Below are 26,950 nucleotides of genomic sequence, written 5' to 3'. Positions count from 1 at the left end.
GGGCTGAACTGACCCCTCTGCTGGCCCTGGAGAATCATTAATAATTAGCAAATAAACTGACCCTGCAGCTGTCTACCGTGGCACATCCTGCACAGGGTTGCCGTGGTGAGAAAAAGCCGGACTGCAAACTCACTCCTGCACAGTGGGCAGCTCTTGTGATTTGGGGCTCTTTTTTGACAACACTGTTTATCTTCTGTGCCCATAGCATCTTAATCAGTGCAGCTCAAATCTCCCAAGAAGCATCTCCCGGGCTTCCTGCTGCCCATCAGTTTCAGCTGCTCTGGAGGGCAACTCCTTGCCCCTTGGGGCTCCCCCGGGCTCCCCTCTAACTTTGGGGATGAACCATCAAGGTGTTTCCAAATAACACGATAACAGAGACTTAATTTTATTCTCACAGATTTTTACTTCCTTGTCAGAGCCACTTAAAAGGGAACTGGGGGGAGTTTCCTGGTGGCCTAATGGTTAGGATTCCGGGCTTTCACTGCTGTGGCCCAGGTTCAATCCCAGGTCGGGGAACTGAGATCCCACAAGATGTGTGGTGTGGCCAAAAAAAAAAGGGGGGGGGCGGGAACTGGGGTTAATCCCCAGTGGTGACTGAGGAAGGACCTGAGTTAGTGGGAGGGGAGGGAGGGGGTGTGTATCTGGGGAGGTCAGCGAAGGTTTCAGGGAAGATGGGGCATTTGACCTGTGACTTTAGAGACAAAGACCTTCCAGGCAGAGGAAATAGCATGCGCATAGGTGTGGAGGCCTGAGAGAGGATGCAGGGCTCAAGGAACTCAAAGTTGTTTGGTATTAAAGGAACTCAAGGTATGACGCCGAGCAGGCCCAGGCGGCGTGCTGGAGAGGTGAGCAAAGCTCCTGAGGACCTCAGAGCCAGGGACTTCATCCTGGGGGCAGCAGTGTTCCAGTGTGTATTCCCCAAACACTAGACCCATGGAACCCTCAGCTCCAGAAGAGGGCTGGGTTTCTGTGTCCCCCACGTGGAGACTTCCTCCGACATATGTGAATTTTGTAAAGGTTTTGCTAAAACTAATAGTAACCACCTGTGAGTGTCTGCAAGGCACCAGGCAGGCATCACCAAATCGGACCCACCTCACAACCCTATGAACTAGGTCCTGTTGTATCATTCCTATTTTATAGAGAGGTTAAGAAATTTTATAGGGGGGTAAAGGTCACACAGCTGGTAAGTGGTAGAGCTAAGATATGAACTTGAGCAGTCTGATTTTGAGCTTCCTGGAGTAAAGAATGGGCTTAACTTTATTTCATCCAACTTTTCCTGACTTGTTTTTAATTATGGAAAAAATTTTGCACATCTAGTAACATTGCAAGACAATTGATTCTATGGGCAATGGGGAGCTATTAAAGGGTTCTTAACCAGGAGCTTTCTATTTGATTTGCAAATATCCTTAGTAAGCTGTTATCAGTCACTTACACTTTGGTGTGAATTAGTCCTTTCCTAGAGCACCTCAATAGTCTTGGTATCTCCCCAGTACCCAGGAGGGATGACATGAGATGGTGCTATAAGAACATTTGCTTGAATGAATTGTAACTTTCCTGTTGAAGACAGTGGGAGCAACGGAAGGAAAGGCCTGGAGCCTGGGAGGTGGTCATGTCACAGTGTGAGGGACAGGAGGCAGGCAGGGACAGTTGTGAGGGCACCATGGGATCCAGAGTCTTGGAACTGAAATGCAAAAGCCAAACTCACCTACTTCACGGCTAAAGGCCAGGCCTGAACATTAAGTGCAAATCCAAATATCTACTCAGAATGTTTTCTCTTTTAGACAGCAGCTAATCCACCTGGCCAACCGGAAAATGAGGCATTTGTTGGAGTTGAAGGTGCATCAGTAGTTTCTTGCTTTTAAGAGTCAGAGTTGGAGGGAAAAAAATCACTCTCAGAGCCTGTATCCATCCCCACACCCACAAAGCTACTGGCAAAGAGCAGGGGATTTGGAAGGTTGGCTCGTTGAACCAAGGGATCCTTAGAAAGCACCTAGGCTGTTTCTCTCATTCTAAGGAGGGCAGGACTGAGGTCCAGAGAGGGCAAGGTCACAGAGCTGGTTGAGACCAGAATCTGAGGGTCCCTTCCCAGTTCGGGGCTCTGCCCATGGCTTCGGGGCCTGCACTGCAGTCCCCTCCACCAAGACCACTGGCACTTTCTTGGCCCTGTCCCCTTTGTCAGGGGAGGCAGCCTTGTGCACACACAGCCCACCACAGACCCACAGACAGAGCTCCCTGCTGTCATCTGACTGCCCCTAATGAGATTACAGACTCCTGGTGAAATAGACGAGAGTTAATTCCCTCTGGCTTTAAAGGGCAGGCCAGGCCACTAGAAATAGCAAAAAACAAAACAAAACAAGCAAACAACCCCCCCCAAAACAAACAAAAAAACACCTTTATCTAAAAACGCTAAATATAGATGGTGACCCTAACAGCCATTTCCCTGCTTGGCATGTTGCAGTTCATTCCTGCTTTCACAAATGTTCTCTGGATGCAATGTTGCACCAGTCCTAACAAATTAGATGCTATTATTATGTCTGCTTGGTTGGGGAAAGAACACACTGAGGCAGTGTGCTCTTAAATGGCTGGTCCAGGATCACACAACTAGTAAATGGCAGAGCTGGCACTTGAATGTAGGTCCCTTGGGCACTGTCGTCTCTAAAAATAATAAGCCCTGAGAACCTACAGGGTTCCCAGTTTTAGGCTTAAAGCAGCCCTGAAGGACATACCTCACAACGGGTAACACAGCCCAAGTTTGAACTCGGGTCCACTGGACTCAGATCCTACATTCCCCACAATACTGGGAAGCACCTTTGAACCCATCCACCTGGACACGTGGTGGGAACCAAACAACGTAGGCCTGATTTCCACTCTGCTACTTGCTAGCTCTGGCCAGAGTCCCATGGCCAAGGGACTCCGGCTCCTGGGGTCTCAATCTCATTTTACTTTCAGTAAAATGAAGGTTGGAACCCTGGGGTTGTTGGGGTGATTCCCCATGGTTCACACAGGTAATGCAACTGGAACAGGACTCCCACACAACCTGCTCGTTTCCTGACCTCTCTTTGCCTCAGTTTCCTCATCTGTAAAATGACACTTAGAGTACTTCCTTCTTGGGTTTAGTGCTAGGATTAAATGTGCTAATACAAGTAATGTGTGTCTAGAACAGCACTTGGTGTACAATAAATGCTTAATGCTGACGATGGCTAGCATTGCTAGTTATTCATTATTTTGCTAGTCTATTGTTATTTATTATTGCCAGTTATTGCCTTGCCTTCAATGCTTTCTGGAATGAAGTGGAGGTAAAAATCAAACCAACCAAACAAATGTTTCTCTTCTTCCTCCCACCAGTCCCCTGTCCCCTCCCCTTTCTAAAAGGAGCACTTGGCTTTGAGGTCTGATCCCCCAACCACATGGCCTGCTCTAATTTCCCAGGCTCTAATCTGCTCCCGGCTCCTAATGATGCAGTTGGTAATAGGATTGTGGCCTCCCTCTGGGGCAACCATGCGGGCCATGGCCGTGGGGCTGGCAACTAGCGCTTAGCAACCCTGACCACCTGCCGGCTGAGGAGCCAGAGCCCCCAGCCAGGACCCTGTGCCCGGGCTGGCCTCCCGTGCATGGAATGGTGCTGTGCCCTGGGCCAGCAGGCTGGGCTCGCCATGGTGCTGGGTGCCATCCTGGCACGAGGGCGGGATGTGTGCAGGCGGAATGGACTGCTCATCCTGTCTGTGCTCTCTGTCACCGTGGGCTGCCTCCTCGGCTTCTTCCTGAGGACCCGGCACCTCTCACCACAGGTCAGCCAGCCATGCGGGACATCACGGGTCCCCATCTCGGAGGGTTGGGTGGGCCTGAGGAATCTGGGGGTCACATTCCCACTCCATGGCTCCCTGATGACATGACAGTGGGTCACTTTGCCTCTCTGGGTCCCAGTTTTCTCCTCTGTGAAGTGGGTGTGATAAACTCATTGCAGGACTAGAGTGAGAGAGGAAGTGGTTTCACACCAGCATCTCCAGGTGAAAGAGAGGTAAGGATGCCTTCTTGGAATAACCACAGGCTAAGAGCTGTAGGGTAGGGCAGAATGGGATCCTATAAGCATGCAAAGCAGGCATCAGAGAATACCTCCTAAAGCAGCTCATGGGCAGAGAGCCGGAATGGGCATTCTAGGCAGAGGTAACAGCAGAAGCAAGGCACAGTGGCATGAAAGGTTTGCGGGGGGCTGGGGGCAGGGGCAGGTGGAGCAAGCTGTTCACAGCAGCTGGAACATACGCTGTGAGGCAGGGGCTAGAGCACAGGGGCCATCAGGCCTCTAGATCCCACCACCGAGCACGGGCTTGGGGCAACCACGAGAAGCTTTGAGCCATGATATGGTCAGACCTGAGCTTAGAGACATCCCTCTGGTGCTGAGTGGAGGATGGGGTCATGGCGGGACTGGCAGGGGGCCAGGTGAGGGGTGAGACATGACAGTGGGGACGAGCAGGGCAGATCTGAGAACTGTTTCCCAAAGAGGTAGCTTCAGGATGTGGTGGCTGATTGGATGTGGGGTTGGGGGGACAGGGAGGCAATGCGGGCCCCCAGGGTTCTGGCCTGTGTAACTGCAAGGGTGACGATGCCTTGCCTGGGGAAGGGCCCTCTTCTCACTTAGCGCTCATCTCATGCGGGAGACGGAGGGGCACTCATGCTGTCGAAGGCAAAACTTTTCTAACACTGTTAAACGGTAAGGAGGACTTTATTCAGGACTACTGTGATTGGTAGGTGTTAAGACTATGGCGACAGGGGAGAGCGATCAGGAGCAACTCAAATATGGCCACTGCAGCTGGGGATTTACAGCCAATGAGCACAGTGAGGTCAGTGACTAGAAAATTACTAAGAGGAGACATCAAGGATAGGGGAGGGGGAGTCTTGCTAAACCCACTAACAAGGTCTTTGTTGAAGGCAGAGTTGGGGGGATTCTCACTAAATTGACTTAGCAGGGCTTTCGCTACAAATGGGTGAAGCAGGACGAAGAAAGGATGAGGTTTAGTTGAAAAGAGGGCTCAGAATGGCCGGTCTAAAGTTTGGTCAAGGAGAGTTTTTGTCAGTGGGCTCCTGGAAGACTCCTTATTTCATAATATTCCTCTTCCTGCAGTTCAGTGATATCTAATATGTTCTCTACAATGGGGCTCAAGGTATCGGATTTCGTCTTCCATTAAAAGGAAAACACGCCTCTCTGGGAATCGAGCCCGCTATTACTATAGTTACACTGTTAAGGTGCTATCAGTTATTTAGGGAGAAGCATAGACTCTGGAGTCAGAGGAACCCGGAACTTGGACTCTACTAGTGAATGGCTGTGTGGCCCTAGGCCAACTCCTGTCTCCTTTCTGGAGCTCAGTTTCGTTATCTGTAAAATGGAGGAGGGTGGGACTGTATGTCTGCTAGAATTGCTGTGAGGAGTAAACAAGGATTCATCAGTGCCTGGATACAGCGGGTGCTTAGTGAGTGTTACTTTACTCCTCCCTCCCTTACCCACCTGTCCAAGTCCTACCAACGTCAAGAACCGCCTCATAGATCCCGTATCTTATGAAAATTCTTCCAGACCTACCCACATCTGCCCACTCTCCTCCCACACTCACCCCGTGCTCATCCCTCCACTGGAACCCAGCTGCTGGAGGTCTTGCTTCAGAGCTGTTTGTTCAGAGTCTATTTCTCCCATCAGCCTTTGACTTGCTGACTATCACATGGGCTTTCTTGGACCAAAAGGTGAGCCTAGCTCAGTGTCACAGAGAGAACCCTCAACTAATGCCTGAATTAAATTGGCAACGGCAGAAACAATTTGCAAGCCACTTTCTTTAATTTTCCTCAGCAACTAAAATATATTTCTCGCAGGAAGATTATTTTGTGAAAACAAATTGGAATGCCTATTCTTAAAAGCCAAACTCATCTGGCGCCTCCTTTGCCAAAGCTGCCTTCCCCATCTGTTTGGAAGCGCTAACATGTTCTGGTCTGGATTAACCTGCCAGATAAATTGAAGGAAGGATGTGGAGTCTTAGAACAATTACTTGTCAGAGATTGGCTTTCTCAGCATCTTATTTTGAAATCCAGGAGTTGTTTATTTGATCTCTGCCTGTGACTCAGAAACCAAACCCTTCTTATTTCGTAAGCTTATGCAACAAGGCAAAAATCATAAACAATACGCAAAATGGTAGAATGTCCTATTTGTGAAAAGAACTTACAAAATCACAAGATTTATCTTTGGAAATAAGTATCTCATTTAAAAATATAGATCATTTTGAGAGTTCCAGTTAAATCATGATGAATTTATAATTGTACCCATTTTTCTTTACTTCCTGGGATACCACTAAAATTGTAGTAATGGAATTGTTTAAAAATATAAACTCCCAAGAACGAAGACAATAGAAACGGAGACAACCGAGAAAAGAAGTCGAGGAATGACAATAATTCCTGGATGGGAAGTGGACAGAGTTGAATGATCTCATTTAGTAGAGCACAGAAAGCTGAAATCTTGTGTCTGTAGAAGCAGAATGACAGCAGATACCACCTGAGTTTGTCTTGGAGAACTCCAGAAGGGCTCTGGACCTGAAAGTGCAAGGCGCTGCAGGAGGCAAGGGTTAAGCATGCAGCTGAAATCAGGGACGTTGGTTAGAATTTTGTAACTGGAGCAGTTCGACCCCTAGGTCCCTTACAGTTCATGTAATCAGGGGACCCCTCATCCACTAACTCTATCCCCCTGCCTGTCCCAAGGAACCAGAGAAGCTTGACTTAGGGATGTTAGGCCCACCTGTAAGCGTTGGGGGAGGGGAGGTGGTGAGGCGCATGCTTCAGGTGAATTAGTGGACATCGGCATCTTGAGCGGGGGGTCCCCACAAGACTGCTGTCAGCTGGGCTTAAGTACAGCCCATCCCCCCACCTCCCACCCCACACACAGCCAGAGGCAGGAAGGGACTTGTCTCACTGAAGCCTCAGAGGAAAGATCTCCAAATTCTGCTGTGAAGGGGAATTCTCCCCATCTCACCCTCCCCCCAGTGAAAAAGCTACATCTTCACCTGTTAGCCTTCCTTGAGGAGCCATCAGTTGACAAGTCCCACTCATGCACACAGCAGTTTAGTGTGTCACACTTATACACAAGCAGAAGCCGAAGACCAAACGAACAGAACGGTAGGTCTCTAATGAAGCAGAGGCAATGCAGGGAGTAGAAGAAAACTCTTAAAATCTTTCCTCAAGTTCTTTGAAGATATGAGAGAAGGTACAGTGACCATAAAATAGAACAGGGTGCAAAAAGAAGAAACGATTCGAGAACAAGAAAGAACTTTGGGAAATTAAAAATAGATGAGCCAAGATAAAAATATCAATAGCTGGGATAAAGCTGCAGAACTCTCCCAGAAGGTAAAACAAAATGAGCTAAAAATAGAAACATATAAGAAAATTAGAATGTCTAACATTCAAGTTACTAATAAGAGTTTTAAAGAGAGCTAACAGAAAAAAAATGGAGAGAAAAATTTCACAGAAAAAACAAGAACATTTCTCTGAAGTAAAAGGTATGCACAGCACTGTGAATTTTTTTTTTTTTTTTTTTTTTGCGGTACGCGGGCCTCCCACTGTTGTGGCCTCTCGCGTTGCGGAGCACAGGCTCCGGATGCACAGGCTCAACGGCCATGGCTCACGGGCCCAGCCGCTCCGCGGCATGTGGGATCTTCCCGGACCGGGGCACGAACCCGTGTCCCCTGCATCGGCAGGCGGACTCTCAACCACTGCGCCACCAGGGAAACCCCAGCACTATGAACTTTTTAAAAAGAAAGGAGAAAATCTCATACCATGGTACGTCTTCATGAAAAGTACAGAAAAACTGGAGATAAATAGGTGATCCTTAGATGGTTCTGAGGGAATAAACTGGGTCTAATGTAAAGAATAGGAAGTAAGGCTCCCAACATCTTATGCAACACTGGAATCTAGAAGACAAAGAGGAAACACCTTTGAAATTTGGAGGGGAAATTCTTTAAACTAAGAGTCTTATATATAGCCAATCTATTATCAGAGTTAAAGCTAGAATAAAAAATTTTTACTACGTAAGACTCAGAAGTTTCTCTCCCATTCACGCTTACTAGGAAGCTACCAAAGGAGATATTCCAGCAAAACAAAGAAGCCAAGAAGGCAAGGGATCCAGGAAAGAAGGGTTCCGATATGGGAAAAAGTCCCAGAATGACAGCGAAGAAGAGACCCATGACAACCACTGGGCCTAGAGAGCAATCTGTCCAACCTGGAACAAGAGGATGGAGAGCTCTTGCACTGCGGTCCCAGGGGCCTAGAAACGGACCTGTGTGTTTGAGTATATAGAAAATACTATTGTTAGACATTTAAAAAGCAATGTTAAAACACTTGGAAGAAATTAACGAGTGGCTCACAGAAAACAAGGTAAATGAAAAATCAGTCAATTCTTAACTTCAGGGAAAAACTGAAGGTTGTACAGAAAGGAGGCATGGTTGGCTCAACAGTGAGCAATATTTTGTGATCAAAATATTTTAAACCTTGGCAATTAGTTTAACCAAAAATTGATATAATGGTGAAATGGTAGGAGGAAAAAAGGAGTAAGATCTAAGTCCTCATCTGTCATGGTAGGGAAGTTAATAGATGTCAAAAAGATATATCTCGAAATAGCATTATAACCATATTATTTACAAATAACAATACTAAAGGAAAAACAGGTAGAGGAGTTGGGGATGGTCACTCCTGGGAAGTTGGGGTTAAGCATAGAGATGGGTGAGGAACGGCTGCCTTTTTATCATTATAGTGCTATCTAAATTAAAGAAGATACACAGGGATTAAAATTAATTCAAAAGACATAGCCACGATGGGTAAATTTTTAAAAGCTGATTTTCTGGTGTGTTGGAAATGGTAACAGAAGGGGACTAGGAGGCCTGTTTTCCGGTCCTGCACTGTCACTAACTCACTCTGCGGGCAAATCACCTCCCTCTCCTGGCTCAGCTCCCTCATCTGTAAAATGTGTTGTCAGCTGAACTAGGAGATCTGTAAAACCCCTTCTCAGCACCAACATTCTATAATTTGCGACTTTTCAAAGCATCAGGCCAGTAACCAAGGGTTATGTTTGGCTTTGTGTTTAAAAAAAAAAAAAAGTTACAAGTACAAAAATTTAAGTCAGATGGTGTTTGCAAGTCCACGTACTGGCCTCACCCAGAAGCTTACCCTCTGAGGAAAGTGGACTCAAGCGAGCATTGCCAGAAATAGCAAAATTGAACTAAGTTAAATGTAAAAATTTTAAAAGAGCACATCCAGTTAAATTTGAATTTCGGATAAACAACAAATAATTTTTAGTATAAGTAAAGAACCAATATTTGTTGTTTATCTGAAATTCAAACTTAACTGGGCTTTGGGATACTTCCTCTTCCGCTGTTAGGTTCCAGTCATGTGACCGGTTACTCTGGCGAGAGCTGACTGAGCAAGGGCTTGGCGCACTAATCCAAGGGCCGGCAGATAGGCTGGAACCAGCAGCCCAGGAGGAAGCCCGACGCAGGAACTCTGCCCAGTAAGGGCTCTTTAATATTGAGAGTGGTGTCTCACAAACCAATCGGATTCTCTCTCTTTCAGCATTTTAAATGTGAGCCCTGCTTCAAGGGTCGGGTAAGAATTTACGAAAGTGTGGGGCGAGGGAACCCAGTACAGAAGGGAAACTGACTCAAAAATGCTGTTTATGAGTCAGTCTTTTCATCAAGTAGACTGACAACTCCTCCAGTGCAGGAACTGTGCCTAATTTACTCTTGGGTGCCCAGTACGATGCCTGCCAAAGTACGGGCTGAATGAATGTGTGAACGGTGCGCAGCCCTGCCCTCTCGCCACTTATCTGTTACATGAGACCGATTCGTAGCAAGGCTAGGCAGGTGAATGGTGAAAAGGTGGGGGAGAGCTGTTATCTGCTGCGATTACTGACCATTTACTCTCATCCAGACCCTCTGCCAAGTGCTTTATGTGCATCCTCTCATTTAAGCCTCCCAGTGGCCCTGGGAAGTGGTTATTTCCCTCGTGTTACAGATGAGAAAAACTCAGAGAGGCCAAGGAACTTGCTTAAGGCCGCAGCTACTTCTAGGGGGCCAAGGTTAGAATCCAAGTCTGCTTGGCTCCAAAGCCAGTGTTTTCTCCATGGACTCTGCTGTCCATGGGCTAGACAGGAGAATACGGATGAAATGGTGCTTTGAAGATTGTAAAGCGACTGTGAAGTCTGTACTACCTGCTATAACCCCAGCTCCTGGTGTGTTTTCAGGAAATTAGTTACTTCCAGTTTCCCGGAGAGCTCTTGATGAGGATCTTGAAGATGCTGATCCTACCGCTGGTGGTCTCCAGGTGAGGGGCGGGTGTTTGGCTGGGAGGTCAGGGGTGGGGTTGCAGGAAGAGGATTCTGTACGGATTCTGTAGGTGCCCTCCTCCTGCTGTGGACAGCTGGACTGCAGGCTCTGGGTGGTGTGACTCTGGGGACTTCATGGGGCATAGACTGTGGCACAGGTGCTGGAGTCTGGGTCATTCAGTGACACCAGTTGTTTCAGTCCCATTCAGTGGACATTTGAGTGACTTGAGTAAGTGATTTGGAGTCCTAGGACGTGACCTGACTCCAGGGTAGCTCGGGGCCAGGGAGTTCACACACTGTTCCCAGGGAGAGGTTCTTTGTGGTGAATGCAGCAAGACATGGGGGAAAAGATGACCTTGGAGATGATCACGAGATGATATCCTGGCTCAGCTGTGTGCTGTACTGGCTATGGAACCTTGGACAGGTCAGACTTCTCTGAGCCTCCGTTTCCTCATCTGTAAAATGATAATAGTAACACCTACTCCAAAAGGTTGCTGCGAGGACTGTAGGAGGCTATCTATTTGCTAAACGTACAGGGCTGATCACAGGGTATGAGGGCAGACAGGTGGGAGATGAAGTTGGAGGATGGGTTCTTGCTTGATCATGAAAGACCTTGAATGCCAGGCTAAAGAATTCAGTCTTGGGGCTTCCCTGGTGGCACAGTGGTTGGGAGTCCGCCTGCCAATGCAGAGGACACGGGTTCGTGCCCCGGTCCGGAAGGATCCAACGTGCCGCAGAGCAGCTGGGTCCGTGAGCCATGGCCGTTGGGCCTGCGCGTCTGGAGCCTGTGCTCCACCGCGGGAGAGGCCGCGGCAGTGAGAGGCCCATGTACCGCAAAAAAAAAAAGAATTCAGTCTTTACTCATTAGGGTGGGGCCACAGCAAATCCTTGGAGGTCACCTGGTCTCTACCACTGGTGTGCTGGTGACCTTGGACAAGCCCCTGGTCCTTTCTAGGTCTCAGATTTTCCAGATGTGTAATGAGTTGGTGGCTCCAGATGGTGTCTAAGAGCCCTTTGCTCTGAGACCGTGGGTTTGGAATCCTCACTTCCCAGGACTTGCGCGCAGGGAGGGAAGTGGACAAGCCTCTGAGTCCTGGGGGACGTACTGGGCTCTGTCCCCTGGGACAGGGTCGTCAGCCTTCTCAGCCTCCCTGCTGAGAACCCTAACCCTTTCCCTCTAGGGTGGTGGAGATAATGCTCCCCCCGGCCCGGGAGGCCAGGTAACGGTGCTTTCTGCTGCCCCCGGGAGGCCTTGTTAAGCTCAGTTCGGCATTGTGCAGGCAGAAGTTGGGTCTCTCAGGACTCAGCCTTCAAGGCTCTGCTGAAAGGCCACCTCCCTCCAGAAGCTTTCCCTGACTCCTCAACCCACTTCTGTGGTTGTCTCCTCTTCATGCATCTTTTGAGTCATTCACTGAGTCAGGGAATCTGTCAAGGTCACCGGTAGGCTCCATATTGCTAGACCCAAAGGACACTCCGAGTTCTTGTTCTGCGTGACCTGTCCACAGCAGTTGATACAGCAGTCGGTCACTCCTTCCCTCTTGAAACACTCCTCCCTATGGCCTTACACTCTCCGGCTTTGTCTGCTCCCTGCCCCACCCCCACCCCCAGCCGAGTTTCTCTCTCTTTCCTCAAACTCTGAACGCTGTAGTTTCTCAGGCCTTTTCTCATCTGTCCTCACGGCTTTAACATACCACCTACAAGTCCAGCCCTTCCAAATATAGATCTCCCTCCCCAACCTCCCCTCTGAGTGCCACTCAAACTACCTACCTGACATTGCCACTTGATGTCTCACGAGGATTTCAGTTTAGCGTAACCAACTTGAGATTTTACCCGCAAACCAGTTCCTTCTCCTGTGTTCTGCTTGTCAGTAAGCGGCAGTTCCACCTACCCCGTTATTCAAGCCTCCGTATTTATTCTCTTCCCCCACCCCCAGCTCTTCCAGCAGCGACTCCAGCTGATTCTTCCCCCCAACTAGAACCCAGCATCACCCCTACCACAGGGCAGACTCCACAGTGACCTCACTGGTCTCCTGGCTCTGGTTTTTCTTCCCCTCTCATCTGTTCTCCACCTGGTAGCCAGAATGATCTTGTGAAAAGCCAAGCGGGCCATGCCATTCATTCACCTAAAACCCTTCAGTGGCTCCCATGGTATTTAGAATAAACCCTTGCATCCTTAACATAACCTTGGAGGCCCTGCAGGATCCTCCCTGCCTGTGCCCCACCTCATGTCATGCGTCATTCACTCCAGTCCCCAGACCTCTTAGTTTCCTAAGCAGACCAAACCCTTCCTCCGTCTCAGGGTCTCCACACATGCTGTCCCTTCTGCCTGGAGCACGCTTCCTCAATGCTTTACACGTCTTCCCCTTCCTCTTCCTTTAGATCTCAACTTCCATGTCGCCTCCTTAGAAAGGCCCTCCCAACCTGTCCCCCTTCACCACCACCTTCACTCTCCCCCAGCATACCCACTTCCTTTTCCTGCACAGCACTCATTTTGTGCTGTTATTCTGTATGGATTCAATTGTTAACCTGTTTATCTTCCACTGGACTGTAAACTCTGTGAAGGCAGATACAACACTCTGTTAAGGTTCCACTCTGGCCTTCACACCAAATGCCTGGCTCATCATAGGTGCTCATTAATACTTGCCAAGCGGATTAATGAATTCAGCAGCCATGGACTGTGCTTTCTGGTACATGGCCCTGCCCTGGGAGACTGATGAGAAAATAAATAATTACATGACAGCCAAGTAAGCGTGTCGATGCAGGAAGCACAGGACTCTTTTTTGTTGTTTCCCTTTTTCCCAGTTGTATTGCAATATTGTTAGGCAGCTTGACCATCCTTTATTGTGTTTTTTGTTTATTTATTTATTTATTTTTGGCTGCATTGGGTCCTTGTTGCTGTGCGCGGGCTTTCTCTAATTGCGACGAGCGGGGGCTACTCTTCATTGCGGTGCGTGGGCTTCTCATTGCCGTGGCTTCTCTTGTTGCGGAGCACGGGCTCTAGGTGCGTGGGCTTCAGTAGTTGTGGCTCGCAGGCTCTAGAGCGCAAGGCTTGGTAGTTGTAGTGCACGGGCTTAGTTGCTCCACGGCATGTGGGATCTTCCAGGCCCAGGGCTCAAACCCGTGTCCCCTGCATTGGCAGGCGGATTCTTAACCACTGCACCGCCAGGGAAGTCCCAATCGTCCTTTATTGTTGACCTTACTTACTGCCAGGGCGTTGCCTCTTACTCAGAACTGAAATGCCTCTAAGGCAGAGGCCCTTGAGTAAACCCTGGAGTCAGACAGACCTGGGTTCCTATCCTGGCCCTGCCATTTCCTTGCTGTGTGACCTTGGGCAAGTTATTTAACTTAAAATCCTAAAGTCAGAGTCAAAGGCCTGGGTCCCAGACCTGCTTCTCCCCAAATCACGTGATCTTGGGGCAAGCACCCTTACCTTGAGTCTCAGTTTACCCAGGTCACCCAGTGACTTTGGGCCCATCCAGCTCTCTGGGTCCTGGCTCTCAAAGGTTTGGTCTCTCACCACCAGACTCAAGTGCTTTCTCTTGGCTGGAAACGAAATGTGGTATTAACTTGAGAAAAGCCAGTGTGTGCGCATATGTTTCATTTGTTTATTATACAATTTTGTCTGGTTCAAAGCAACCGTGTCACTGAAAAACTGAAGTGCTTTAAAACTTTCCTACTAAGGGAGAAGTAAACCTTCTTGGGGGAAAATGACACATTTCTGAGCTCCAAACCGCTCCATCCCTGAGCCCTCCCTCATTCCTTTAGCTTCAACTGGTCTATAATCCATCCATCCATCCGTCCATCCATCCATCCATCCATCCATCCATCCATCCATCGCTCACGGTCACCTGATCTCTTGCTCCTGGCCAGCCCAGGGCGGGGCATCCGTATCCTCAAGGAGCAGCCACTCTGGTGTGGCGGCTGTCACTCCGGACAGAGCAGAGTCACCAAAGCTACTCTGGAAATTCAGACGTCAGATCTCATGCCGGGCCTACTGAACCAGAACTGCCAAAGGGCCCAAACAGGTTTAAAAGCTCCACAAGTGTTCTAAGGGTTTGAAAAACCCTGATGTCTTGGGATCAGGGCTTCTGGCTGGATAGCTGAAGAGCCTGGCATGAGCACTGCTGCTTTTCGGTCCCCAGGGCCCCCAAGCTGTACCCCCCCACCAGGAGACAGAGGTTTCCTGCAGTGTAAATTGCTCCAGGGCAGTGGGAGGATACACATCAAGGCACGTTTGCTTCAGTTCCAATAACCTGCAAGCCTGGGCCCCAAAGCCTGGCACCCATGACTCTAAATGCTCCCACCTCTTCCAGTAGAACCTGCCACCCTTCCCTAGGCCAAGCCTCTGCCATCAGGCTGGTCACCTCATTAGCCTCTAAGCGTGCCACATACCACCTCTGTTCATGCTGCTCCCCTCCCACGAACGTCCTTTTCTCTTAATTAGCTAAGTCCCCCTCTGTGTTCAAGACCTAGATCAAGTTTCTTCTGCAAAATCCTCCCAGCTCTTCATTTACTGGTAACTAGTGATGATGGCCTGTCTCCATGCCTGATGCTGCTTTTAACCCTGGATGGACACAGTGTTGTTAGTTAAATGAATTCACACTCACAGCTGGCACACCACATTATGGGGTACAGACACCATTTTTTGCACAGTAGTGACGTAGAAATAAATTAGCATTCTTATCTGGACTAGCCACTCATGCTGCTGAACAAGAAGTGGCCATGACTCCTCTCTGGAGAAGAGCCATGTGCACTGCTGTGTTTTTATGTGAGATACTGGGAGGGGGTCAGTTCACTTCCCCCTTGTCATTCACACTAACCTCTTCCTGGTGGTCAGCGTAACAGATTTTTGCAGGAGACGGAAATCTAATAGACAAGCAAAGAGAGAGGATGAGATGTAAAGAAGTATGGGAGGTAATGGTGGGGTTGATGTGAGGGGAGAGAAGACCTGTGCCTGCCTTGGAGGGTCTCACCATGGGCAGAGAGACAGACACAGAGCCACTTTTTTCCAGAGAACGGAGCCCCAGGGGGAGGGAGGTGGGGCTTGTGGCCTGGGTTAGAGCCCAACTCAGTCATTCTTCCCACAATCTGACATCTTCCAGCTCGTGGGCCTCTTTTCTCTAGAATCCACTCCAAACCAGCCCCCAGCCTGACCGCCTCCTCAGACAGGCACACGCAGTCCCGCGGAGGGCCACCTATCCTTGGCCAGTCGTGGCTTTGTAAGGCACAGTGAAGGGAGTGAGCAGGTAGCAGAGGTTCCAGGGGAAGAGCAGGGTCTCGAGTCACTCACCAGATGTGTGAACTTGACCAAGTCTCTTAGCATCTGAGCCTCAGTGACCTTGTCTGTAAAATGGGAAGAACACCTCCGTCCCTCGCCGGGTTATTCTGAGAATGAAATAAGAGAATGCACTTGAAGCACCCAGCATAGCTCCTGATACATCACCAGTCTTCTCCAAGGCCCAGATGAGATGTTTCATGAAAACCTCTACCTGTGTTCCTTCTCTCAGCAGGCAGCCCCTTGGGGTGACCTCTTCCTTCCTCATGCTCCTTTAGCACCTGCAGCTTGTCACCTCCTCTAGAAAGTCTCCCTTGACTCAGGTATGCTTGGGTGCTCCCTCAACACTGATACAGGTACAATGCATGTAGCACTCCTCCATCTGAGTCCTGCACATCTGTGTTCACAGCAGCCTTTGCAGGGGCATGGACCACACGTCTCCATACTGCACATTGTCACCTTGCCCAGAACCATTCCCCACGCCATGATCGTCAAAGCCTCCTCATTTTCCCTGAATTCCTAGTTCTTACTGCCTCTTGATTTTCTCTGCCCTCACATTCCTACAAGCAGTCACGAGGCACAGCCTTTGCCAGTTTCCCATTCAAGTATATTTCCCTTGCTTCAAGCAGTTCCTAAATTTTGCAACTTCACCAAGAGTTGGGAGCAAGATCACAGGTGAGGATCACATCTAGAAGTGTAAGCCCTTCAGCCGTCTCTTGGTTCTTTCTTTCTCTGTCTGTATATTAGCTATCTATCGCTGTGTAACAAATTACCACAGACTTAGTGACTTAACACCATTTACTACCAATTTCCATGGGTCAGAAGCCCAGGCATGGCTCAGTTGGATCCTCTGCTCAGAGTCTCACAAGGCTGCAATCAAAGTGTCATCTGGGCTGTGTTCTCATCTGAAGGCTCAGCCAGGGAAGAATCCACTTCCAAGCCCATTCAGGTTCTTGGCAGAAATTATTTCCTTGTTAAAGGCTATCAACTGGAGTCCACCCTCGGGTCCTACCTGTAGTACCCTGCCTTCTGACCATCTCCAAAGGCAGTTCCCAACATGGCTCTTTGCTTTGTCAAGGCCAGCAGGAGGATCGTCTCTCTCAGTCTTCTAAGGCAAAGTCTTATATATATAATCATGGGAGTAATATCTATCACCTTTGCCATATTCTGTTAGAAGCAAGTCACAGATCTCACCCACACAGGGAGGGGGATTACAGAAGGGCATGGATCACTGGGGGTCACCTTAGGGTGTGCCCACCTCTTTCCTCTCTCCACACCTTCCTTCTCTCTACCCTTCTTCCAAGACCAGCCAAAAATAGTGCCTTCCTTGTCTTTATAAGTCACCTCCACTCATGCCCTGTTCCTGGAGTGGGGTTAGGTGGACGTGTTGCTCAACTTCTGGTCCAAGTAGCTCATCAAGGAATTTCTTCTGAACCCCCTTACCATAAAAAGAATCCTGAAGAATTTGAATTCACCGCTTTCTCAGGGACATCAAGGGTCTGGTACATAGTAAGTGACTAAGAGCTGCTTATTAAATAAATAAAGAGCAGTGGAGGGCTTCCCTGGTGGCGCAGTGGTTGGGAGTCCACCTGCCGATGCAGGGGACATGGGTTTGTGCCCCGGTCCGGGAAGATCCCACATGCCGCGGAGCGGCTGGGCCTGTGAGCCATGGCCGCTGAGCCTGCGCGTCCGGAGCCTGTGCTCCACAACGGGAGAGGCCACGACAGTGAGAGGCCCACGTACCGCAAAAAAAAAAAAAAAAAAAAAAAAAAAAAGCAGTGGAAGGAAAGTTGAGGCAGAATTCAGTGAAGTTTTATGACCTTCATTTGAAATGACCCCTGGAGGATGATTAGGAATTGTCTTTTTAAAAAGGTTGGTACTTTAAAAGGTTATATAAACAAATTACAAACATTGTGGATAACTACAACAAAAAAATCCCATCATTCCACAAACCCTAATTCTGCCACTGTTCTTCCTGTAAATGTTTGTTTCTTGTCATTCTTAGTAAGTGAATCACTAGGCCCAGGGTGTGGTCCTTGGCTGACTGGTTCAGAAGCTCAACCTCATCCGAGTCCCTGAGCTGGTCAGGGCTGTCCTTTGATGCTGACAAGAGGCAACCAAATAAACCAAATGCCAATTGATTCATCCACAGATATAAATACAGTTGCCAAGGAGGACGGAATGCACAACAGCCTCTGGCCAGAGCATTTCCCCCTATAGACTCATCACTTGGGGACCCGCTGGTTAAATCTGTTTGCTGGCAGGACAATTTAATTATTTAATAGTACAACCAGTATGAGTCCAGGTTTGCCATTTTCAGTTAGTTTTCTGGGGCCGCAGGTGGTGGAGTTCCATTGTATGTGCATTTAAATTTAGTGAATTCAATTAACATATGCTATGAAATAGAGAGAAGATCATTAAAGGAGACAAGTGGCCTCCCCCACTTGAAGAGCTACGTCCAGGTTGAGTGTACCGTGGGAGAGCTGGGTCTACCTCACTCTAAGCCAGTCTCAGTTTCCCAAGGGCCTTTCAGAGTGAGCATCTCCCCCCATCGTTATTGTGATTCTAGGCCATGCAGAGAGGGTGGTTTTGTTTCCTTTTTACATCATGGCCGCTAAGTGTATGCTGACTGCTTCAGCTGGTGTTCACCTTAAGAAACAGCAACCCATTCCAAACTGGGAGGAAACCTGTCTTGAATGAAATTATATACCTCCTGAACTTTAACGAACAACTTAAGGGATCTTCAAGGGCAAGTTTAAGTATGAGTGGTTTTTGCTTTATATACTGACTTGAGAACTGAATGTGCCAAATATGGTCCTACTTCTCCTCCTCCTCCTTCTTCCTCTTCAAGAGGAAGCCCAGTGTCTTCCTCTTGAGGCCTGCATCCATTGGCCAAGGTCAGCTTATAAGTAGGTAAAGAGAGAACTGGAACATCTGATCTCGCCATTAGCCCTGTTGCTCTGGTTCCTTTCCATATGGTGTCACTGTTGAACACAGGTCTTGCATGGTTTTGGTTCAAGCCTGAACATGGCCCCTTGCAGTAACATGTCCCTGCTCAAGCCACAGGGATGCTCTGCTCTGGCCCCTAGATCATACCAAAGAGCTCAATTGTTGTTCCTCAAAGCAACCTCAGTCATGTCCTGAGCTTAGCTCCCTGGGGTTGATCCCTGAGTCCATTTTCCCATCCTGGTGGGTTAGCCCTGGAGACCTTTAGTGCTGACAGACCTTGGTCGTGAGCACTCTAGTATACCCTGATTCTAACTTCAAATTGCAAGGAGCAGGGGTTGGGGGTCTTAGTCTCTTTTTTCTTGGAAGGCTCCTGAGCCTCTCATGCAAATCAGTGCCCCTTTCCATCACTCTACAGATCTTAAGGTCTCAAGGAGGGGTACTTCCATCAAACCACAAATCTCTCCCTTCCCCCGGACAACATGCGCCTTCTTGCTTGCATTCGCCATTTGAAAAATTCTTCTAAAAACAAAATCAACTGTAAGGAGACTCGCTGTCTCTACCTTTGAACACAAAAGCCTCAGACAAAATTTAGAAAACTCTGCCTCATGTTACGTTGGCATAGGAACTAGTAGTCTGACGATTAGGACCTGCCATGGCATTGTCATGTCCTTGAACTAGGGCCCCCTCTCCCATGGGTGGTACTTGAACGGTGCTGAGTTCTTTGCCACTCTCCACTCTCTTCTCTCTGCTCCACTGCTGACTGATTCCATGCTAATTACACCTTCTTTCATTAGAAAGTCAAGCCTTTGGAGCCTTCCTTTCCCATTTTCCTCCCTGTAACACCACTTGTTGCTACTCTGATCCCTTTGCTTTTAATTTATGGTTTAACCCAAAGAATACTGGCAACTTTCTGTTCTTTTAAGTTCTTGGAGGAAACCTTACTGTTACTTCTGCAAAAGTATGCCTATCTGCTTTTTTCTTTTTTTCATTCAACATGATATAAAAATGCCCATGCCACACCCTCATCTTTGTAATCACATATGACTGTTCCACTCAGAGGCTGGAGCAGAGTTTGCAAAGCCCTTTTCCTTTTACTAGACACTCAGGATGCTGCTGGATACCCTGCTGGGGCATCACTATTCCCCAGGATTCTAGATGTACCTCAGCCTCTGTTATTTACCACACTCTTCACCTCGGCCATAGAATGGACACAACGCCATCTGCAGATTTACAAAGAAATTCCCAGCAGGTGCTGCGTGTGTTGGTGCCAGGGGGCGTTTTGTCCCCACTGAGGCTGGAGTTTGCTTCTAACGTTGGGAAGTCAACTGAACCTTGTTTTCACACATCTCCAGGCAAGAGCAATACAAGGAACCAGGGGTGGGTCGAACCAGCATCTGAATCCAAGCTGGGGCCTCCAAGTCTCCACTTGCTTTTTTGCCAAACCCTCCTCTCCCCTCATTCTTCAATTTCTTAAACCAGCCATCATTCAAGGAAAACTGAATCCATGTGTTTGTGATTCACTGATGCTGAACATGGCAGAATGTTTTGTAAGCTCTACATCGCAGCAGAGAAATCCGAGGGCGTGTGTGGGTTCGTATGTGAATGTGTGGTGTGGGTCTTTACATGTGGGTATGTTGTGTGTGTATGTGTGTGCATGTGTATGTATTGCTTTTCTTTCTATTGTAAGAATTTTAAACTGATTTTTCTTAGAATCAGGAAGTCACGTTTGGCCAAAGAAACCCACACTCCCTTCTCCCCCTTCCTGAGGAACTCTAGTTTGGCAGAAAACTCCCAAACACCCTCGTTCTATCTTACTGTAGATGGTCCTGGGCCAAGCAGCCGTCGGAGTCTGGTTTGGGAGCCAGTGTGCCGGGGGCGTCCCAGGATAGACAGTGAGTGGGAGAGGGCAGGAGGAGTGGGCAGCCACGGCCTCTGCAAGCCATGGGGCAACTGTTCTTAGCAGAGCTCTGCTGACCTCTCTGATGGGAGCCCTGGGATCGCTCTTTGGCCCTCTTGCCCAGTCACCTGATCGCCTTACTCATCAGGAGGGGAAACATGGCCCAGCTGTGGGCTGCGGGTGGGATCAGACCGTCAGCCTGGTGACTCTGAAAAACTCCCAGATTTCATCACCCATCACAGACTCCATGCTCTTTCCCCCTTCCAGTTAGAGAATTCCTGTTCATACTTCAAGGATCCATTCAGCAGGCCCCCACCCCTGGGAAACCTAGCCTGATTCCCAGGCCAGGCTAGACCCTGCTTCCAGCCTCTCTCAATCCCAGCCATGACCCAGGGTTTCGTGTTGTCCAGACTGCAGGTCTCTCCACCCACCTGAGGACCACAAACCCACCTCCTTCGTTTTTGGGACGGCGCATAGCACACAGAGCAAAGTGTTCAACGTGGGGCGTGCTGGGACCTCTCTGAGCCTGGGGAGGTGGGTGAGGTTTTGAAAAAGCTGCTACTCTTCTCTGTGGAGACACTGCACGGAGAGGGTCTCGTTTGAGTGCCTGGGGCAGGCAGGCCCAGCCAGGGCCTTTGGGGAGTAGACACCAGCAGCCCTGATGCAGAAGGGAAGGGAGGCAGGGGGACCTGTGGTTCCCTCTGGGTGGGGTCTTTCCCTCCCGCTGGAGCAGGGCTCCTAACCATGGCGTAGTGGCACTGGTCGTAAAAACCAGTGATGGGCAGCCCAGGGAAGTCATTCCTAGCAACAGTCTGCGACCGTAGAGCAGAGTAACGGTCACCCGTGGGAACACTGTTTCCCTCCCACCTGCCATTCTTTGCCTTGTGGGAAAGAAAGGGGCAGGGGTTCCGCTCACGTGGATTGGGAACTGGATCGACCCTTATTACACTCAGGAACGCAGCCTTTCCAGTGGAAGGGGTTGGCGACTGGTCGATGGTCAGAAGTGAGCTCTCGGAGGGCTGCAGCTGCGGCTGCTTCAGCTTTTGCTTTTGACTGAGTTCAAGCTTGTTATTTTATTATTATTATTTTTTTAGATGCTGGGGGTAGGAGTTTGTTAATTAATTAATTTATTTTTGCTGTGTTGGGTCTTCGTTTCTGTGCGAGGGCTTTCTCTAGTTGCGGCGAGCGGGGGGCCACTCTTCATCGTGGTGCGTGAGCCTCTCACTGTCGCTGGCCTCTCTTGTTGTGGAGCACAGGCTCCAGACGTGCAGGCTCAGTAGTTGTGGCTCACGGGCCCAGCTGCTCCGTGGCATGTGGGATCTTCCCGGACCAGGGCTCGAACCCGTGTCCCTGGCAGTCAGATTCTCAACCACTGCGCCACCAGGGGAAGCCCCAAGCTTGTTATTTTTGAGTTCCCAATCGATCCCCTCCCCATGCCCAGGGGTCTGGGAAGAAGAGACCTGCAGAAGGCAGTTGTGGGTGCCAGGGTGGCAGCGCCCCCCCAGGCCCATGCCTGTCTCTGTGCCACCTCCTCCCTCTCCCACCCCCTGAGCCCTGCACTCCCTCCCCACCTTCCTGCCTGCCTCCATCCCGTGGAATCTAAAGTGGAACCAAAGAGGTTTGGTCTGTGTGGCTCCAGAGGGCAGGGCTGGGCCCAGTGTGGAAAATTCTCTTTCCTGGAGGCAGATTTCATACTAATAAGCATAACTAGCCCACAGTGGAGGTAGTGAGTTCTCTGTCCTCTGAGGCGTGCAATCAGAAGTGGTAGAGGAATTTCTGCCCTTGGGAGGGAGTGCTGGGACCAGATGACCCAGACCTTAGCCAAGTGGGAGTCTGGCCTCCTGCCTCAGGTCTTAGAAGGAGTTGGCTTGAGGGTGGGGCTGTGGCAGGGACAGCCGGGAAGCATGATTCGGTGCTAACGTAGCACTTGCTGTCAACTGCTGGGCCTGTCATTTGCTCAGGGGAAGGAAAAAGACCTTAATATTTGGAAGGGCTGACGAGACTCCTATGGACCCCCAGATGCCTCCATCCGCTTGCCTGTCGGGTGGACTGCCTGCAGCTGCACCCAGGGACCAGCTTGGGAGAGCCTCCCTGACTAGGTCACACGAAGCCACAGCCCAAGGATATGGCTCCTTCCTGCCTTTAACTTCCTAGTGCAGGATGTCATGACTATGGATGTTGTCACACTAGTAGACCAAGGTCAAATCTACTTACTCACTGTGTGACTTTAGCAAGTTGCTTGCACACCTCCAGTGACTGGGAGTTCACTACTTCTCAAGGTGGTCCCTTCCAGGACGGGACAGCTCTGTTTGCTAGAAAGTTATTCCTGGTGCTGAGCTGAGATCTGCTTCCCTGTGGCTTTCCGCATCCATCCCAGTGTTCCCGGGGTCTGCTCTGCTGTGCTCACTGTCCCCTGCCACCTACCCCAGCTGCCCTCTATGGGACACACACCTCCCTCCCCTGTCCCTTTCCCAGGAGGGTCTTGACGTCAGGGCAGGTCCATGGCCTCCTCAGCAAGCCCTCGGGGCTTCTAGCCCCACAGGCTGAGGGCCCCCCACCCCTTTGGCACCCTTATTCCCCAGTGACTCACCAAGCTGACAGCAAACAAACCCCCAAAGTCCCCCTCCCACGGGCTGCCACTGCGGCTCAGGCCCCCCCTCCACCCCAGAGCTTGTGCTCTCCGAGCTGTTGAAGCCAAGCATGGCTCTGCATGTGTCCGTGTTCTTCTTCATCATGTCAGTCAGAACTGGCCTGAGGTCTGCTTGGTTCCAACTCCCTCATCCAACACATTAGCTATTCCTCCCAGCTTCCCAACCTCTACAAATCTGATCCACATGCTGTCAGTGCCCTTGGCCAAGGTATTGATAAAAACAACCAGGAAGGAGAGGGCTGAAGGGAGAGCCCCGAAGTACACCTCCAGAGACCCTCTTAGGTTCTCAGTACTCAGAAGAGGGGACTTGCCTGTGGTAATCATTCCCCGAAGTTCTCAGAGGACCCGGTGTCAACTGCTTGATGTCACACGGACACACAGTGCCAGGGGCCTTTCTCTAAACCTGGCAAGGGGCTCAAGGCTGGTCCAGGTGACTTTCCTCCGGGAACCCACAGTGGTCGCTCATGGTCATCAGAGCTCGGAAGTCACCCCTTTTCACAACTAGTCTAGAGTTCCACCCTGGCTTAACATCACACATACACACCAGCAAACGTGCACCCAGGCCAGGCCAGGCCCTGGGCTTCTGAGGGCCTAGAACTGGAGCCAGATTCAGCCTTTCCCTGGAGGAGCTCACAGTCCTGCTGGGGCAGGTAGTCACAGAACAGACGATGCCATCACAGAAGAGTGCTAATTATTGGAATATATTGAATACTTGCTATGTACCAGGCGCTATTCTAAACCTAGATCAATGCTCACAATAAACCATCATTATCCCCATTCTATCCTCCAGTGGAAACTGAGGCGCACAGAGGCTGAGGAACTTGCCCGAGGCTCCCAGCTAGTGAGGGCTGCGTGCAGGAGCGTCCGGGAGCTGCCTGGCCTAGTCAGCGGGCTCAGGAGGCCCTCAGAGGGAGGAAGTACCTGAGTGGAGACTAGAGATGGGTAGCAGCAGCAGGAGAGGATGGGAAGGTAAACCAGGGAGGACAGGGGCAAGGGGACTGGGTTCCTTCAGTGTTCACTGCTTCGCTCAGCACGTGTTCCCCCCAGCCTGCCCTGCGCCAGAGCTGGGCCGCACCGTGGGGGTTCAGGGCTGAGCATGGCGGCAGAGTGCCGTGTAAGAAACATGGGAAGCACGGGGCGCCCTGGGGAGGTAGGTGAGATCGCCGTATCAGGGAAGACTTCCCAGAGGAAGGATGTCTGAGCTGACCTTGGAAAGAGCAAGTGGAAATTGGTTGGGCTGGACAGGTGTGTGAGGGCTTGGGGGGTGTGGGTGGAGAGTACCAGGCTAAAGGAACGACCAGCACAAAGATGGTGCAAGGAGCAGCAGGGAGAACGGGGTGGCTGGAGAGGTGCCAGTGAGGAGGAGGAGCGTGACCCAAGGCCTTGGAGGAGCGTGGACAGCTCCTGAGGGCGAAGGGGAGCCACCAAGGACTTCAAACAGCGATGGGCCCCCAGCAGCCTCAGCAGCCTGTCCGCCCTCCGCAGTGAAGCGTGCAGGCAGCGCTGGGCGCCTCCCGATGTTATATGGGGTCACCTTACCCACCTCAGGGGTTGGCGTGAGAACAGGTGAGGGTCAGTAGTGGCCTTTTTCTCCCTCCATTTCCCGCCCCCTGCAAGTGGAGGGGTTAACCAGATGGAAACAGGCTGGGCCCAGGAACCAGCCGGCTCCCCAGTCACATCGAGCTCTTGAACCATAATCCCGGGCCCTGGGGGCGGGGCGGGGGGAGGTGGCCAGATGGCTTCGGAGGGAGTCCCAGACTTCTGGGCTTCCTGAGGCGCTTTGCCAGGGCCCTCGAGGATTGTGGGGGACTCCCAGGAGCACCCGGCCATCGTGGGAGTCGCAGAGGCAAGGTTACCTATTCTCCCCTCACCGTAAATCACAGAGCCTGAAGGAGCATTTGAAGTCATCCTCATGGAATCTCCCACTCAGCCTGGAAGCCTTGATCTAGCCTTCCAACAGGTGGCCGCCCCGAGCCTCCATTTGGGATACCTCGAAAGATGGGGAGCTCACCACCACAAATCTGAGGGCTGTAGCCATGGGGCAGGTCATGAACTCCGAGCCTTGAACTAAATAGGCATTACATGGGCTGAATCACATTAAAATCATGGTTAGCCAAAACCGGAAGGCCTTTTCTTGCACAGGAGTTAAACAAGGTCGTACCACGGAGAGTCACTGTGGGAGAAGGGAAACCCCACAGGGCTGAATCCCTGTTCCAGCCTTAACTTCACAACTAGGCAGCTTGGCCAGTTAGCTCCACCCCCCTGAGCTTTATTTTCCTTATCTGTAACTCAAACTGCACAACCCAAGAAGGCAGTCGCTAGTCATAAGTGACTACTGAACCCTTGAAATGTGGCTAGTGCAATGCAGCAACTGAACTTTTTGTTTTTAAATTAAATTAAAATTTTAAACCAGAAGCCGTTTTTCTAAGCATTTTTATGTTGATTACACAGTGAAATGATAATAATTTGGGTAAACTGGGTTAAATAAAGTGTTATTAAAGTTAGTTTTACCAAAAATGAACTTCACCTGTTTCTTTTGACTTTTTTTCTTTTTTTTTTTACTGTGACTACTAGAAAATTTAACACTACAGTGGCTCACATTATCATCACTGACAGAACGTTAAGGATCAAATGAGGTGGACGTTCAGGTGTTTGGGGACAGTTAAGCTTCCGATGAATTACGGTTTCTGTGGCTGCTGGCCCTTGAGGGGTTGTGTTTTTCATCATACGAGCAAGACATGCTTATTCTCGAAATAATAGAGAATGTGGAAAAACATTAAAAACAAACCAAAACTTGCCCATTATCCTACCACCCAAAGACAGCTACTGTTAAACTTTAGTTTTTCCCCCTGTGCATGTCCATGTGACCTAACACTCCCTGCAGAGCACACCACCCCGGCTTGTAGGTTCTCAGAAAGGTCACTTTAACAGCTTGGCCCAAAAGTCTAGACCTCGAGGAGCCCCCTCCAGCCAAATGGCAGGCTGTCAAGGAAGTCACTTGAACATCCTTTCCTGTGACTGTGAGTTCCGGGAGTGGCCACCATCTCACGCGGAATCCAGGCCCTCCCCGCACTTAGCTCCCGTTCTGCTCGGCCTCTGCCATCACCTGCGGTCACCCTGGCACTGGCGGCACCAGCCTGGGGAGGGGAGGGGTCTGCTCTGTCATACTGTCAAGCAGTTCCTCCCCAACCGCTCCCACCTCGGCTGCTCTCCTTTCTCTTCAGCCAGTAGAAAAACCCTTTCCATTCTGCGGGCGGGACAGACGTTCCACAGCGGAACTGCTTCGTGTCCCAGGTGATGGAATTCTTTCCATTTATTCATCAGCCCTCTCCCTCCCAGAGCCCCTGTGTCCGGGGTCCACTCCTGCTATATCTGGAACCTGCACTCCCTTCCTTACCACATCCGCTCTATCCCTGAGCTGCACCACCCCCATGTTAGACCTCTTCTTCCTCAGAGTGGCCTTCTGAGGAGCCCTTTGCCCCTTTCTGAGATCTGATTTTCATCTGCACCCCTCTCCTGCACAATCCCTCAAGCATGTCTATGTTTATCTGGACCACAAACCTCGAGAGGGGTCTGTGTCACAGGATCTCCAGGGCACCCTGCACACTATCTTGTACTCATGCTTTCTCCACTTGACATAAAATAGGAACATCTTTCCAATGACACCATCACTTCTGATGGCTGCTTAGAAGCCCACTGCATGGCTATGCTGTAACTTTTAATCTAATCTGCCTTGATGATTGAAGTTGGTCCCAGCTTTTTGCTTTACAAATACCACTTCAGTGACCCTCCCTATATACTTTGTTTACTTTGATATTCTCAGATCTAAGGACTTCTT

At 50.0% G+C, this 26,950-nt stretch overlaps 1 protein-coding gene across 3 annotated transcripts in view; it reads left to right on the top strand.

The window, feature by feature from the left end:
- The first annotated feature begins 3,464 nt into the window (after positions 1 to 3,464).
- The window catches only part of SLC1A7 (solute carrier family 1 member 7), a 47,078-nt gene continuing 23,592 nt past the window's right edge, over positions 3,465 to 26,950 (top strand). For 2 of the 3 annotated variants that reach the window (XR_004351117.1, XM_032640448.1), the window contains exons 1-2: positions 3,465 to 3,788; positions 10,262 to 10,341. Coding sequence is in view for 2 of the 3 variants with exons in the window: in XM_032640448.1 (XP_032496339.1) it covers positions 3,612 to 3,788; positions 10,262 to 10,341 (257 nt within the window). In the remaining variant the exon portion in view is untranslated. The remainder of the gene's footprint in view (positions 3,789 to 10,261; positions 10,342 to 26,950) is intronic. The other variant, XM_032640462.1, reaches the window with a different exon arrangement.

Source organism: Phocoena sinus, chromosome 1 (assembly GCF_008692025.1).
Source record: "Phocoena sinus isolate mPhoSin1 chromosome 1, mPhoSin1.pri, whole genome shotgun sequence".
In the NCBI taxonomy this organism is placed as follows: Eukaryota; Metazoa; Chordata; class Mammalia; order Artiodactyla; family Phocoenidae; genus Phocoena; species Phocoena sinus.
The sequence above is the reverse complement of the archived record's forward strand: the minus strand, read 5'-3'. Positions and strand labels throughout refer to the sequence as shown.